The sequence below is a fragment of the Globicephala melas genome, chromosome 10, assembly GCF_963455315.2.
Source record: "Globicephala melas chromosome 10, mGloMel1.2, whole genome shotgun sequence".
In the NCBI taxonomy this organism is placed as follows: domain Eukaryota; kingdom Metazoa; phylum Chordata; class Mammalia; order Artiodactyla; family Delphinidae; genus Globicephala; species Globicephala melas.
In genome coordinates, this window is record NC_083323.1 from 10,087,533 (window position 1) to 10,103,186 (window position 15,654).

The 15,654-nt window shown below is 59.1% G+C and overlaps 2 protein-coding genes across 3 annotated transcripts in view; one reads left to right on the forward strand and one right to left on the reverse strand.

The window, feature by feature from the left end:
- The window catches only part of POLR2F (RNA polymerase II, I and III subunit F), a 75,993-nt gene that overhangs the window by 49,501 nt on the left and 10,838 nt on the right, over positions 1-15,654 (reverse strand). Inside the window, exons 4-5 of one of the 2 annotated variants that reach the window (XM_030856009.2) lie at positions 15,337-15,408; positions 14,652-14,832 (exon numbers count right to left, since the gene is read on the reverse strand). The exons of the other annotated variant lie outside the window; for it this stretch is intronic. Coding sequence (XP_030711869.1) covers positions 14,742-14,832; positions 15,337-15,408 — 163 coding nt within the window. The 3' untranslated portion in view covers positions 14,652-14,741. Of the gene's footprint in view, positions 1-14,651; positions 14,833-15,336; positions 15,409-15,654 lie in introns of those variants that run through there. 2 annotated transcript variants of the gene reach the window in all.
- SOX10 (SRY-box transcription factor 10) lies at positions 540-11,274 on the forward strand. The gene is made up of 4 exons (XM_030856008.2): positions 540-736; positions 1,229-1,740; positions 6,365-6,633; positions 9,021-11,274. The coding sequence occupies exons 2-4, from the start codon at positions 1,307-1,309 to the stop codon at positions 9,722-9,724; spliced, it is 1,407 nt and encodes a 468-aa protein (XP_030711868.1). The 5' UTR covers positions 540-736; positions 1,229-1,306; the 3' UTR covers positions 9,725-11,274.

The following is a 15,654-nucleotide window of genomic DNA, read 5'->3' on the forward strand; positions in this document are numbered from 1 at the left end:
GCAGCTTCTCCCCGCCTCACCAGGTATGGACCTGCAGTCTTCCTCTCTTTCTGTTTAAGGTGAGAAAGAGAGGGCAGCCCGGGTGCGGGCAGGAGGTGGGGTGAGACGGGCTGGCACTCAACGAGAGGTCTTAGGTGAAGCGACACAGGCCAGCGCCCCACATGTGACAGAGGCTTCACCTGCCTTCTCCTCATTCCTCCCCAATCCTCTGCCAACTGCCCATCCCTCCACCTGAGGCAGAGGTGGGGGGTCCCAGTTGAGCCCAATTTTCCTTCAAGCTACAGGTTGTGACCCTGCCCACCTGCATCCATTGGCTTTCCTGGCCTGACCACCCCACTCCTACACCTCCCAGGATGGGCCTGGGGCAGCAGCGCAGGGAGCGGGCGTGGGGGGGGCTGGCGGAGGAGCCCTGAGTGTTGGGGATGAAGGAAAGCGCTGGAGGCTCCACCTTCTGCCCTTCCCTCCCTCCCCTCCCCCTCCCCCTCTCCCCCTCCTTCCTTCCCCAGCCCTCGGCAGCAGCTCAGCGCTCAGTCAGTCTCAGGCTGTCCGGCCAGGGTGGTTGGTGGTGAGGATTCAGGCTCCGTCCTGACAAGGCCGTGGCCTGAAGCTCAGGGCCCCCAGCCCCTCCCTCCCAGCCCACCAGCGTCCCCCACCCAGCCCCGAGCTGGACCGCACACCTTGGGACACGGTTTTCCACTTCCTAAGGACGAGCCCCAGACTGGAGGAGAGGTCCGAGGTGAGTGTGCAGCCCGCTCCTCCCTTCCGGGGCCCAGGCCTGGGACCCTGCGGTGGGCGTGGGGTGGCGAGAGGCTGACACCCGCATCTGCCCCCCACCCAGCTCCTCCAGGCACCGTCGGGGCAGGCGGAAGGGAAGAAGGAAAGGTGAGAGAAAAGGTGGGAAATTCCAGGAGCCAGGATTAGAGCAGAATAAAGAGTCCGTTTTTCTTCCTTTCCATCAACAAACCTCCACCCAAGAGGAGGTTTTAAAAAAAAAAAACCCAAACCCACCCACACCAAGAGACGGTTGGGACCAGGTGGCGGGAAGACACGGAGGCGGGAGCTAGGAGGCCGAGCCAGGGTCTAGCATGTGCGCGGGGCCCAGGGTCTGTGGTGGGTTTAGGGGGAGCCGGGCAGACGCCACCTCGGGGCCGTGCCTGCATCGCGTCCCGCGCCGCGACGCCGTCGGGGCTGCGCGCACTCCTCCCATCGCACCCGCCTTCCCGTCCAGGTGGGCGTTGGACTCTTTGCGAGGACCCCGGCGGCGGGCCCCGGGGAGGCGGCCGAGGCGGCGGCGGCCGGGGGCGACATGGCGGAGGAGCAGGACCTGTCCGAGGTGGAGCTGAGCCCCGTGGGCTCCGAGGAGCCGCGCTGCCTGTCCCCGGGGAGCGCGCCCTCTCTGGGGCCCGACGGCGGCGGTGGAGGCGGCGGATCGGGCCTGCGAGCCAGCCCGGGGCCCGGCGAGCTGGGCAAGGTCAAGAAGGAGCAGCAGGACGGCGAGGCGGACGATGACAAGTTCCCCGTGTGCATCCGCGAGGCCGTCAGCCAGGTGCTCAGCGGCTACGACTGGACGCTGGTGCCCATGCCCGTGCGCGTCAACGGCGCCAGCAAGAGCAAACCGCACGTCAAGCGGCCCATGAACGCCTTCATGGTGTGGGCGCAGGCAGCGCGCAGGAAGCTGGCGGACCAGTACCCGCACCTGCACAACGCCGAGCTCAGCAAGACGCTGGGCAAGCTCTGGAGGTGAGCGCCCCCGACCCGCCTCCGGGGAGCTCCCGCGGGCCCCCTACCTGCGGGTGGATTCGGGCTAGACGGGCACTGCCTGAGCCTTTCTCCTGGGGCAGCCACCGCCTTGATGGTGGGACTGGAAGGCCAGCTGGGTGCATCGGACCCGCCCTTCCCCCAGTACCCCTTTGTGGTTGCGCTCGCTCGGATCTCCAGCGGCCTAGGCCCGGCTCCCCAGCCGGGGCAGCGGGCTGGAAGGCGCCCCCTCGCGGTTGGAATTCTGTCGGTGGCAGGCGCTCGGGCCTGGGTTTCTTGGGGCGAGAGTGAAGGCGGAAGGGAGGGAAGGCTGGTGGAGGACTCCACACCACGGGGCTCCACTAACCCCTTCCACAGGCAAGCCACTCAAGGGTGCCACTGCCGCCGGTCAGGGGGATTCGGGGGAAACGCTTGGGAAGGAACTGAAGGCCAGGCTGGAGAGGCAGGGAAACTGAGGCAGCCAGGTGGAGGGCTGGGGGAGTGAGATGGGGTGGGGTGGGGGGGTGCAGACAAGGAATTCAGATCCGGGTCTTTGAAAGGGTGAGGAATGGAGAACTGCTGAGGACAACTCGGCCACTGCAGGATCTTGTCCTACCCCAGCTGCCTTCTCTGTGCCCTTCTGACCACCCTTCCTTCAGGCCGGGGGCTTCTTCTTCCCCCAGGGAAGGGGACACATGGAAAGAAGCCTGCCCCTCCCACCCGGCCCCAGAGCTGCCAGGCCCGACTCTTCCCCTCCCTCCCTCTCCCAGTCCAGGCGCCATCTTCTTTTCCAGGGCCCCACCCAGCAGTAACCTCCTACTCCTCCAGCCCTAGACCGGAGAGCCCTGGCCAGGAGGAAACGTTGGTGCCTTGCCTACCCAGGGTCCCTCCGAGTCCCAGGTTCTCTGGAAGCAGCCCAAACCTCTGGGAAAAACAGCCCTCGAGGAGGCAGGCGGCCTCACCTCAGGTCTGGGGCTTAGGCTGGCCCCTTGGGAATATGTTGTTGACCAGGGCAACCCCGCCCCCCAAGAAGTCCTGGGCAGCTCAGATCGAGAGCAAGGGCTCCAGAAGATGTGCGTCTGCAGAGGTTACCTGATTCCCCACTGGACTGCCCAAGAGATAGGCCCAGAGAGGCACAGGGACCACCAAGGCCACGTAACAGCTTGGGGCAGAGCCAGGGCCAGAACCGAGGTCTCCTGGCTCTTCGTCCAGTGGTCTTCCCACACACCATCCTTGGTGACAGAAGTGGGTCACGCCTGCACTCTAAGACACGGTCAGGAGGTGGGGAGGGTGAGGGCAGAGGAGAGCAGGAGCGAGGAGCCTCTGAGCTGCAGAAAGTTTGGGCTTTGTCAGAGGGGCCTGCCACCCTCCTGCCGCTGCCCTCCCCCTGCCGGCCCCAGCACAGTGCAGATTGGCCTAGAAGGCCAAAGGCTTAAGGTGGTGGAAGGCGCGGGAGGGCCCCCAAGAGACCTAGAGGAATTCCCATCCAGCCCCCTGGCCCCGTCCTTGGCCATGTGTCTGCTAAGGCCTGGTGCTCCTTCCCGTCCCGCTCTCAGCGCTCTGCTCACCCCAGCAGGCGCTGGGCTCAGTGGCCAACCTGCTGCATGGACTCAGAGGGTCTAACCCTGCCCAGGAGCAGAGGTCAAAGCTAGCTCCTCTGCCCAAGGTCCATCCGCACTGTGGCAGGGCTCAGCCAGGCCAGTACCCTTGGTGCCATGGGACAGAGAAGAGCAAGTGAGAGACGGACAACCAGGAGGGAGACAGGCAGACAAAACAGGCCCTGGGACCACGAGCAGACCACAGTGAGGGCATCAAAGCAAGGATGGACACCCTGCTTCTCCCCCATGCCATTGCCAAGGATTTAAAATTGGACCCTCCAACGTCCCTGTCTGTCCCTGTTCCCTTAGCCCAGGCATGGGCTACCTCAGAAGGACTTGTTCCTGGCCGCCACTCAAGTTGTGCGCACAGGGTCCCAGGGTGCCCCCCAGGGGCCAACCTGGGGTGGGGCAATCAGGAAAGCAGGCACTGCTTACTCAGGACCCAACCCCAGACAATGGCAAGGATCAAAGGCTACGCCAACAGGGGGCGGGCTACCTAGAGCCTGGGTGGGGGCCCCAGGAGACATCTGTATATGCACTGGGCTGGCCAGTCTCTCCAGGGGCTCCTCCTGAAATCCCCCCCACCCCCGGCCCAGGCTCATGACTCCCAGGCTGGGGAGGGGTACTCCCAGGCTGGGGAGGTCAGGAAGGGGTATGGTTATCTGGGCAGAACTGGAAATCAGGGGCCCTATACCTGAGAAGAGAAAGACATGCATACAGACTGTGTGGGGTGCTGTAAGGGGGTTGGGGTCAGACACACCAGCGTCCGGGTCCTGGCTCCTAAATGGCTGGGGGAGCGCCGACGGTCACGCTAACCTTCGGTGCCCGCCTGGGAAAGGACTGTTAGATGTTGTTCACGTGGTGCTGGGGGTATACAGGTTGGCCTGCCTGGAGAGAATAATTACAGCAGGCTGGAGCCTCTCCCGACTCCCAGGTCCCTTCCCTGACAGGAGCAGGTGAAGTGGCAGCCAGTGCCCCACCGTGGAAGCCCCCCACATGGGGTTCCAGTTTGGGTGGGGAACCAGCCTACCCCCTCCCCATCCCTATTCCAGACCTCGGAGACCCAGAGATGAAGCGAAGTGCAGATGAGCATGAGGTTTGTAGTTAGAGCTGTGGTGACTGAGGGCTGGCGCTGGAGGCAAGATGAAGTTTGGGATTGGGTTTACGTGGTGGGGCAGGGCGGGTTTGGGGTCAGGAGAGAGCCTGAAAAGAGCCGAGATTGAAGGTCTGGGTGCGGCTGGGTGGTTTGGGGGTGAGGTTAGCATTGGGCTAAAGCTGGCCATCCCCCCACCCCGCCCCCGGGCTAGATTTCTATCGAGGTTAGGGTACTGCTGGGAACTAGCATGGGAGGTGCCAATGGGATGCAGTGTTGGAATCTTCCCTCTCTTCTGGCCTGTGCCCTGGCTCCGTGCCCCCTGCCATTTTCTTGCTGATTCACATCCGGTTGCCAGCTGGACAGAGGGCACAGGGAAGGTTTGGGGTGGAAGAGGGAGTGCAGTGTCCCCAGACATCCTGGGAGCCTCTGTGCCGGGGCCACAGCTGGCTGAGGCGCTCTCACATGCAGCTTCTCCCCTCACCACACACACACCATTGGGCCTGCCCCACCGACTCCCCTAGGCTGGCTGGGGGTGGGGGGTGGGCACAGCTGGGGTGAAAAAGGCCGCATCCCACTCCCTCACTCCTGAGGCCTTGGTCTGGGGTCTCCATCCCATCACTCAGCTAGAGGGACCCTTGGAAAGTGAAAGTTGCACTAGGGCTGGGCCGGGTGGCCTAGGGGGAGGGCAGCCAGGGGAGGCTAAGCTGCAGAGGAATGCCGCTGCCCGCTAGGAGGTGCCTGGTATGACCACCCCCTCCCATCCTGGGCAGGGAGGGCTCAGCCTTCTGCTGACTGGGTGAAGAGGGCGCCCACTGTGGGGGGGGGGGGCGGGCAGCTGGAGAGAGAGGCCCTTTGGGCCAAAGGACAGAGCTGCTCCCACAGAGTGCCTTATGTCTCGGAGTCTGAGTGTGTGTTCTTTCCCCTGAGCCCCTCTTTGAGGTACCCCATCCTGCCCTCCTCACCCTGAGCAGCCAAGCCCTGAACTCCCCCTGCCCCAGCCCTGGCCTGAGGCTGGAGTACCCCTGCTTGAAGTGGGCAGGGGTACTGTCTTCAGGGGCTGCCTTCCATTGGCTGGGCTTGGACTGGGGAGGAGGTCTGTCTGCCCCTGTCCAGGGTCTCAGAAGAGAGTCTAGCTTCCTTTACCCTCTGTCACCCCCCTGGACAAGGAGATCTGATCTCCCCCAGGAGGCAGTGGCTCCTACATAGTAAGGGACACTCACATCCTGCCCCCTAGGCCCCACCACACTGGGATTCACAAAAATCCAGATTCTAGAGTTGAGGGGTTCCACGCCAGGTCCTCCTGTCCACCCACCCCACAAGCAGCATTAGAATTGCACCTGTTACTCAAGGTGCCAGTCCCCCATCCCCAGGTCTCGTGCACAGCGCTTCACAACCATTATCTTGGCCAATCCCACACCTGGTGAAGTAGGTATTATCATCCCCGTTTTATAGGTGAAGAAACTAAGGCTCAGAGAAGTGACTTGCCCACGGTCACTCAGCTAGTAAGTAGCAGACACTGGACTCTTCCCCCTGACCATGCTGCTTCTGTTTGCACACCTCCAGTCCCAGGGAGCTCACCCCCTAACGAGGCAGCCAGCTCCACTTGCAGACAGCTTTGATGACGAGAAACATTTTCTCTTCCTTGAACTGAAGGAAGCTCTATGCCTCTTGTAAGCTCTATTCTAACTCCATGCTCAGGGGCTGCCAGGAGCAGCAGGCTGATTCCTCTCTCACACTCCAGCCCCCGAGAGATTTGGGGCAGCGATCACTGCCCCCTGAGGCTGTGGTGCCTTGGGCTCACATCCTCCAGTCCATAAATCAAACGGCACAGCCCCCTGCCCGCTGGGCTCCCCGTCCCGGGGCCTCATTTCTTCTAGGGCAGACACTTATGATGTCTCCCCCTCTGCTGCCTCCCCCAACCACCCCACCCCAGGCTGCTGAATGAGAGTGACAAGCGCCCCTTCATTGAGGAGGCCGAGCGGCTCCGGATGCAGCACAAGAAGGATCACCCAGATTACAAGTACCAGCCGCGGAGGCGGAAGAACGGGAAGGCGGCCCAGGGAGAGTCAGAGTGCCCAGGCGGGGAGGCCGAGCAGGGCAGTGCTGCTGCCATCCAGGCCCACTACAAGAGCGCCCACCTGGACCACCGGCACCCGGGCGAGGGCTCCCCGATGTCAGATGGAAACCCTGAGCACCCCTCGGGTGAGCACGGAGCTGGGAGCTTGGGTTGGGGGAGGCTGGGCGGTGGGGAGAGGCAAAGGCTGGCTGGCTTGAGACCCGAGGCTCTGGGAAGGGCTGGCCCGACTGGGTGGTTGCCCAGCTAGGGTGCAGGGGCCCAGAGGGAGCTCAGTGGAGACTCAGGTGTCAGGCGAGGCGGCTGGGCAAGAGGGCTCTGACCAGGACTGATAGAAGAGGCACTGCTTTGGGGTGAAGAGACCAGTTAACGAGGCCATGGAGGCCAGTGGGGGAGTTACACCAAAGAAAAGTGGGACAGGACGATTTTGAGAAACGGGAGAGCAGATGAAGGGGAGATCACTGCCTCTTTCCCACCTCCCAGTCTGATGGGGGAGACACGGCATGTGACATTGAGCACGTGCCATGGATGAGCCAGACACAGGGTATCTATCCTGTTTCCTTCTCATTAATGATGATAACAGCTAACATTAACTGAGTACCTACTGTGTGCCAGGCACACATGCAATCACTCTAAGCTGTGATGAGGCGGTCACACTGCCTGGGGTCAGACCTCAGCTCTGGCAAATCACTCTCATTTTACAGAGAGAAAACTCTACAGAAAACGGAGAGTAACTTGCCGTACAGCTGAGGTCTAAGCCCAGGTGGTCTGGCTCCGGGGCCTCTGCTCCACCACAGCTGCCTCACTTGTGTTCGTAGCATACAGAACACCGTGCTTGGGGTCAGGCACGTTGGCAAGTCTCAGTGAGCAGAGCTCTGCCTTCAGAAGACACGCTCCGAGTACTCCTTTGTGCCAGACCTGGAAGCAGACACCAGGCATACAAACGAGAAGCCACGGTCCCTGGCCTCAGGAGCCCACTCTAGAGGGATGAAAACAACTGAATTAAGTACAGGATGAAACAAGTGCACACAAAGCCCATGAGGGGGCATGGCCTCTAGGGAGGAGGCATCGACCTGTCCACCCAGTCGGTCTCCAGAGACACCCAGCTACCCACCAGACTCTGGTCAAGGAAAGCTTCCAGCAGGAGGCCATGTCTGAGCTGCTTGCTATCACCTTTGTTTTACTAATAAGGAAACTGATGAGAAGATAGGGGTTCTGCCCAGGGTCACACAGTAAGTGGCAGAGCCAGGATTCAAACTCAAAGTCTAGACACTCTGGCCAGCACAGGACTCAGCATTGCCTCTGGTCTGATGGAGGTACAGGCCTGCCCTCGAGGAGCGTCTGGTTTCCGAGACCATGAACATGTTCTCTCTCCGATGGGGTCCTCAATCCAGCCATTCCGCCCTCACACTCCTTTGGAGATTCAGGGACACAGACACACCAGAAGACCTTGGACCTTGTACAGAACAACCAGTTCACTGTATTACTGTAGGCCTGGGCTTTCTCTTCCCCTTCAACAGCTCAGCTACTCCTCCTCAGTGAGACCTTCCCCACGTCCCCAGGGCAGGGTGAGCAGCTTCCTGCGCTGGTCCCCTGAGCCCTTCACACATCCCCTCATCACAGCACTTCGGATGCTGCCCTCTAGCCATGTGTGGGTCCCTGGATCTCCCCCAAGACTAGGAGCTGTGCAGACAAGGACCCATTTGATTTACATTTGTATCCCCTACGCCTGGCACAGTGCCTGGCACTTAGCAGTGCCCCCTAAGTGTTTGCTGAATGAATGTGTGAATGAGCAAATGGACAGACAAAGGAACGGGGTAGAGCAGGTCACTTATCTCATTGCTCTCCTGAACAGGCAGGGAGAAAGCTGGAGGAACAATGAGACAGCGCGGTGTGTGATGGGAGCTGAGAGCATGGTCGGGGGCACTGGGTCACAGGGAAGGTTTCCTTGAATAAGGGGCACTTGAGGTGGCCTTGGGAGGAAGGAGTGGGTTGGAGGTGACACATCGCTGTTCAGGGCCCAGGGCTGGAGGAGGCCCAGGCAAGCCAGCAAAAGCGATGAGGGCAGGAGAGGTCAGCAGAGGGAGCGGCCAGCAGAGGCTGAGTGTGCTTAAGAGAGAACAGGCGAGCCGAGACCCACAGGCCAGACCCCATCGGGCTCAACAGTTAAGGAACAATGGGAGCAGGCAGGGAAGCCGACTTCAGCTGGTGTGAGGAAGGGCTTTGCAGAATGAAGCAGGCTTCTCCAGGAGGTGGGTGACGCGGGAGTCCTATTTTGGTAGGAGACAGGACTCATTCCTAAGATTGGGGCACTTCATAAATAACTGGAGATCAACCCAAGATCATTACATAATTACATGCCACCTCGGGCTGCCCAAACGTGTAAAACTTGCAGGGTCACGCAGTGATCAGTCCTCAGCCTCTGGAGGCATCTTGTCTGAAAGTGAACCATCAGAATCCAGCAGCCTCTGACCTCGGTTCCTGCTTCCTTTCTCTCTGTCTCCCTCCCCTGCAGGCCAGAGCCATGGCCCGCCCACCCCTCCGACCACCCCAAAGACAGAGCTGCAGTCGGGCAAGGCAGACCCCAAGCGGGATGGGCGCTCCATGGGGGAGGGCGGGAAGCCTCACATCGACTTCGGCAACGTGGACATCGGTGAGATCAGCCACGAGGTAATGTCCAACATGGAGACCTTTGATGTGGCTGAGTTGGACCAGTACCTGCCGCCCAACGGGCACCCGGGCCATGTGGGCAGCTACTCGGCAGCTGGCTACGGGCTGGGCAGCGCCCTGGCTGTGGCCAGTGGACACTCTGCCTGGATCTCCAAGCCTCCAGGTGTGGCTCTGCCCACGGTCTCGCCACCTGGTGTGGATGCCAAAGCCCAGGTGAAGACGGAGACCGCGGGGCCCCAGGGGCCCCCGCACTACACTGACCAGCCGTCCACCTCGCAGATCGCCTACACCTCCCTCAGTCTGCCCCACTATGGCTCCGCCTTCCCCTCCATCTCCCGCCCCCAGTTTGACTACTCTGACCATCAGCCCTCAGGACCCTATTATGGCCATTCAGGCCAGACCTCTGGCCTCTACTCGGCCTTCTCCTACATGGGGCCCTCACAGCGGCCCCTCTACACGGCCATCTCTGACCCCAGCCCCTCAGGGCCCCAGTCCCACAGCCCCACACACTGGGAGCAGCCAGTATATACGACGCTGTCCCGGCCTTAAAGAAGGCCCTGTCACCACCACCCTCGCCCTGCCCCTTCCCCCAGCCCTCGCGCCCTGTTCCTCGCCCATCTCAGGCCCGGTGGCGGCTGTGGAGGCAGCTGCAGAGGCTGACAGCTGAGGGAAGGCCTTCTGTCTGGCCCACTGCCTTTGATGACCCCACCCCGTCCTATCCAGACTCCAGCCCAGGCACAGCCCTGGGCTACTCGGCTGGGCAGAGGAGAAGGAGGTTGCTTGTTGCCCCAGACTGAAAAACGAGGGGCTGCACCTTCCCCCCAGGAATGACCCTCGATCCCAGGATCTGAGCAGGCCCCGCTCACGCTCCTCTGGGAGGAGGGGAAGCATCCAGGGTCAGATGGGAATTGGAGGCCTTGCCACTCCTGTGCCCATGTTTCCTCCTTCGTGGGCAATAAGGGGACTGACATAACCCGTGCCACCTGCGCCATGTGCCTAAGAGCAAGGCCAGCCAGAGACCTGCGTCAGCGCCTGCAGCAGGCTCCGTCTGCCCCGCAGGGGCCGAGGACAGTTCTGAGTAGCCTCGAGGGAGAGGGGGTGGGGGGGGAGCTCAGAGGGAGGTCTCCTCAACCCTTCAGTGCCCCCTCCCCTCCTGAACACAGGAAGGGATTGGCACAGAGGCCCCCAGATCCAATTTCATGCCAGTAACCTCATTCTTTGTCTAATGGAGAAAGAGGACCCAGGTCCTACTCCACTACAAGCTCCCAGATCTTGAGGCACATCCCAGGAGATGAGGAGGCAGGGACCCCAGGATTCGGAGACAATTCACAGAGCCTTCCTCCCGGCTCCCCGCCAACTCCCTCTCCCCTCACCAGGCTCTGTGGCCCCTGCTCTGTCAGCCCCAACTCCTTGGGCTTCCCAGAGTTATAGGCTGCTCAGGCCCAAACCCTCGGCTCCAGGGGGAGACCCAGGGCCCAGCACCCAGGTTGCTGGCAGCAGGCTGAAGACACTAAACTCCTGACATGTACATTCTGCCCTGGCCTTTTGCCCTTTGCCTCCCAATGGTATTTGAATAAAGTATGTAGCTCTGTTCTGCCCCATCTTCCTGTTCTGCAGCCCCCCAATCCACATGTAACTCATTACTGCCCCCCTCTTATTTATCTCAGTAGCTCCCTCTCCCCCTTCCCCTCTGCTAGGTACTCTAGCCCCTATTAACTCTGCATTAAGCATTCTACATAATAAAATTAAAGGTTCCGGTTACCTGCTTGGTGGGCCTGACCTGGCCTGTCTCTTGGTCTCTTATCCCTGTACCTGTGCTTTTTCAAACACTTTCTGAAAGTAGCTAGGGGTAGAATGCAAAGAACAGACAATCCAAAGGTCTCCTCTCTCCCAGTGCAGCAGGTTAGGACAACTGGCATCACAGTGGGGTCAGTGTGTGCTCAGAACTGAGGCCTCAGATGCGAGCTCTGCCCCCAGCCCAGCTGTGCCCACACTGCAGGTGGGCCACTTGCTGACCCAGCTGGAACTCAGCGAGAGCGCCTTGCAAGCAGCCCTTTCTCGCCCAGCGGAGAGGGGCCTTGCACAGAATTCAAGGAACAAGTATTTGAAAGGGAGATCAGGCCTCATGTCTTGCTGTCTGCAGTCAGCAGGCCTGGTCCTTTAGGATGGGTGGATGGGCCTTCTCTCACTGTGCCCTCCACTAGCCACCTCCCCCAATAACACACACACACACACACACACACACACACACACCTTGTCCAACACCAGGATCTAGCCGAGTCCTCGTAGCAGGTGCCTGTGTCTAAGTGTAAACCAGGATGGCAGACATGCCATCTAATCCTTCAGGGTTTCCTCCCCAAAAGCTCTTTCCTCAACGGAATTCCAACCTGCACTCTGGCGCCAGGAGCTCCTCCACCACAGGGACAGGGAAATCTCTTCCCCTCTTCCCCGTGCTCCATTGATAGACACCTCCAATGGTTGGAAGTCCTTCCTTGCACTCAGCTCATAGTAACAGTAATAGCTACCATGTACTGGGTGCTCCCTGGCCAAGTGCTTTATATCCTTCAGGCCTATGAGGGAGTGGGTCCAGTCGTTATCCCCATTTCCCAGATGGGGACCTGACACTGCGAGGTGGGTGCTGAGAAGTGCTCATGCAGATTTTGAAGCCAGCTGACTCCAAAGCTTGCGCCCTTAACCATCTCTTCCACCTGCCCTACTTCCGCTTGTAATCTAAAGTGATGATGCTTTCACGGCTCCAGGCCAGCATCCCCAGATCTTGCATCTATTTCTTCTGTCTGTGGGCTCCAGCCCCTCACCTCCTAGTCAGGACCTTGGGCGGGGTAGGGGGCACCAAGAACTAGCCCAGTCCTCCCGAGTGGCCAGACTGCCATCTGGAAGCTATGTCACGCAAGCTCTTCAGGCCACTTCGCCAAAACCGCTGGCTCCCATGAAGCGGAGTGGTAACTACAAACCCCTGCTCTTGTAGATAAAACCTGCGGCCAAGTCAGACCACCTGTATACAAGTGGTTTTCTAGTGTTTTGTTGATGTTGTGTGTTGTAGATAAATGCAGGATTTTATATTGATCTTTAACAGATTTCATCTTGTTGCATCTGACCATTTCCCCACCTATATTAAATCCTTCAGAATTCTGAATCCAGCTTATAGTTTTCCTGAGCTTTATGTCTGAAACTTGAATATCCTCATTCAGGTCACTAATGAAAAAATGTTGGAATGAAGAGGGACATGCCCTGTGTACACCACTAAAAACCTCTCCATCCATTGTTAACTATACTCTTAGGGAAAAGACTGTCCAATCAATTCTGAATCTAATTTTATCACCTTGAAGTACACACTTCTCCATCACAGCTGCACAGAAAGACTGCCTGATGCCTTGTTAAAATCAAGGTTCACTGTACCTGTGGCATTCTTCCAACCTACCAGACCAGTAACCATTGAAAACAGAAAATTTGGTTCACTTGGTGATATTCTTAGAAACCCTATGCTAGCTCCAGGATCCTTTTATTATCCAAGTGTTTTCAAATATGCAATAGCCTATTCTAGAATTTTGTTAGGGATCAATCAGTACCAACCTTATGTGCTCATAATTCTTACAACCCACCCTTTCCCTCTACTGACAAGCAGGACATTAGTCCATTTCTGGTCTGTTCAGTATTTCCAGTCTTCTCCTGTGCTCAGTGGGATTGTGGACGTGGAGCTGGCAGGGCAGGTGGGAGGGGCTACATCAAGAAGATGAAATCACCACCTCCAGGACCTCGTGAGGCTCACTGGAAAGTCACTGGGGATACGGGAGAAGGGGAAATGGCCCAAAAGAACAAATAACCCGACAGAAGTCGGGAGACCTAGCTTGTGCTCATGCCTCAGACCTGAGCTTCTGGATGAGCTCAGGCCTCAGTAGCGGCTCCACATGTAAACAGAGAAGGGGCAGGTGTATCGGGAGAGGGCTGAGGGGACCATGCCCTGGCCTGGCCAGCTGAGCTGGAAGGGGCTGACTCCGTGAAAGAGCAGCAGAATGGGAAGGGGGAAATGGGAGGAAAAACACCCCTCTCTCCAACTCCTCTACACCCTATCCCCTAAGGGTTAACCCCCTCCCTCTCCCAGCCGCTTCTCTCCTCCTCCACCCAAGCCCCATCTCCCTTTAATCACATCTGATACTGAGCGGTCCAGCAGGAACAAAGAGACCATTTAGAGAAACGGGGCCAAGAAAGTGACCCCCGCACTCTGGGGCGGCCGCCTGGATGCCAGCACAAAGGCGGCATTTCAGAGCTGAAATTTCAGCACCCAACTTGATTAAAGGATTCCACAGGCTTGGAGGAGGGTGGAAGGGGGTGCGAAGTCCACTGCTCCCCCAAATTAACCCTTCTCCAGAGCAGCAAACACCCCTCCCACTCCTGGGGATGCTCATCACTCCCACCCTGTCCAGGGGGCACCCACACCCAGGGTCCCTGCCTCTTGCAGAGGTCAGGCAAGCTCCTCCTCTTTGTGGAAGGGGAGCTGGCAGCAGAAGGGAGGTCAAGGCTGGAATATTCAGGAAGCCCGTTTTCCCTTCTATCCCTGTTGGTGTCAGTATACACCCTCTCCCTGTCATTTGTTCCCCCCACCCGCCAACCCCGAGAAAGGGAGGAACCAGCATGATTGATTGGGTAAGCAGAGTGAAGAGAACAGGACCCATTAGAACCTAGGGCAGAGAAAGGGGAGCTCCAGTCCTGATTTAATGTCACGCCTTGAACCCAGAAGCCCTGCTCCCCTGCCCACCATCATCCCAGCACCCATCCTAGTGAAGGCCTCGGAGGAGCAGGGGCCCCACACAGAAGGGGAAGGACATCTTCCAGAAGCTGGGAAGGAGAGGGTATGGGTGTGGCAGACCAGAGAGGTGGGTCATGAAGGATGGTGTGTGGGGAGTGGCCTGACGAGCGGGGATCGAGGGGGGGGCGGGGGAGGGGAGGCAGGGGTGGGCAGGTGCTCGGCCCTTGGTCCAGCTGCTGACTTGCCCGGCAGGGCTCTCTCGGGGAGGGCAGGAGATCACTGCATCCCCAAGCTTCCTGCTGGGGCACTGGCTCCTGAAAGGGGATCCGAGCCCACGATAAGAGGCTCGAGGCAGGTCCTTAGGAAACAATGGGTGGCTTGATGAGACCTGCTCTGTGATACTCCTGAGAAGGGAGAAGCCCCTGCAGCCAGTCCCCACTGGAAAGGAAATTGGGGGTTTCCGTGGCAACCAGCTCCCTGGGCACAAAGGCTTGTCTGTCTGCTGGGAAGGCAGCTGAGGTGTCTCCTGCAGCAGCCTCTGCTCTGGTGGACTACGAGATGGAGGGAGGGACGTGGGGGAGCCACAGGGGGTCAGGGCCCCTGGTGCTTCCTAAAGAGCTGACAGTCGCAGGGCCACTGGGATGGGTGCACCCTCCAGGCAGCAGGGCGGAAGAAGTGGGTAGGCCTCCCAGGCAGCTGGAGGTGGAGGGGTTGAAATGTTGAAGAATTTATTATTTACACGAATAAAGAATATGAGACTAGGAACTGGGGCTGAGGCACAGTCAGGAAGACGATTCCGGCTCAGTCGGTGATGATAAGCTCGTCTACCCCCCAGTCTTCATAGCTCCCGTCAGGCAGGTAGCGGCGAATGATGATGGGAATCTTTCGGGCCCTGTGGCAGGGGAGAAGTCAAGGTACATGAGGGCTGGTGAACCCAGCCCTGCAGCAGAGGGACAGATGTGCAGAATGCAAGGCAAGAGAAGTCTCAGCAGCATCCTCTTGAGACTATGAATGCACTTTGTAGGAAAGGAATTACAACAAAAAAAGTTCCTGCATCTCTGAGTGTGGCACTTGAGTCTGGAAGGGCTCTGCCATCCCATGGCTGAAGGGAGGAGGGGGAAACGTAGAGGGATGTTGGTAAGGCCAACTGCAGTAGGAACAGGGAAATTCGGACAGACAGCAAAGGTCTCATCAATGTCCTCCCCTCCGCCTTTGCCTGCCCCCTCCTCCCCCTCCCTCCTCCTCCCTGCAGGGCTGACTCCCAAACAAACTAAGGGTCTACAGGAACAAGAACCACACTTCCCCATCAGGGAAGTGGGGGAAGGGTGAGCAGCAGAGAACCCAAGGGTTGCCTCCCAGGGCTCTGGAGCAGTGAACCATGATCTGGGCGACTTACTTGAGCTCTTTCATGGCGATGAGCAAGGGATCTGTCTCCCCCTCCAGCTCCACCATCACGGGGGCACACATCCTGTAGGTACAGGGACAGGTGTTGGGGGAGACTACAAACACAGGGAGAAAGGCCCAGCATGAAGTCGGGGGGGAGCTTCACAAACAGGATCAGATCAGCATCCCAGTCCTCACCCAGAAAGGGCACCTTCCAGGGAGGCGGGCACAGCGGATGCGGAGCGGCAGTTCCAGGGCACTGACAGCGAGGGTATGCGAGTGGGAGCCTGTACGCTAGACTTAAACTTTGCCTCCAAAGATACTGAGTTTC

What these genes read in the sequence shown, in the direction of transcription:
- SOX10 (XM_030856008.2), top strand. Translation starts at nt 1,307, where the DNA reads ATGGCGGAGGAGCAGGACCTGTCCGAGGTGGAGCTGAGCCCCGTGGGC. An exon ending in ACGCTGGGCAAGCTCTGGAG is followed by an intron (nt 1,741 to 6,364) that starts GTGAGCGCCCCC and finishes ACCCCACCCCAG; the next exon opens with GCTGCTGAATGAGAGTGACA. An exon ending in AAACCCTGAGCACCCCTCGG is followed by an intron (nt 6,634 to 9,020) that starts GTGAGCACGGAG and finishes CCTCCCCTGCAG; the next exon opens with GCCAGAGCCATGGCCCGCCC.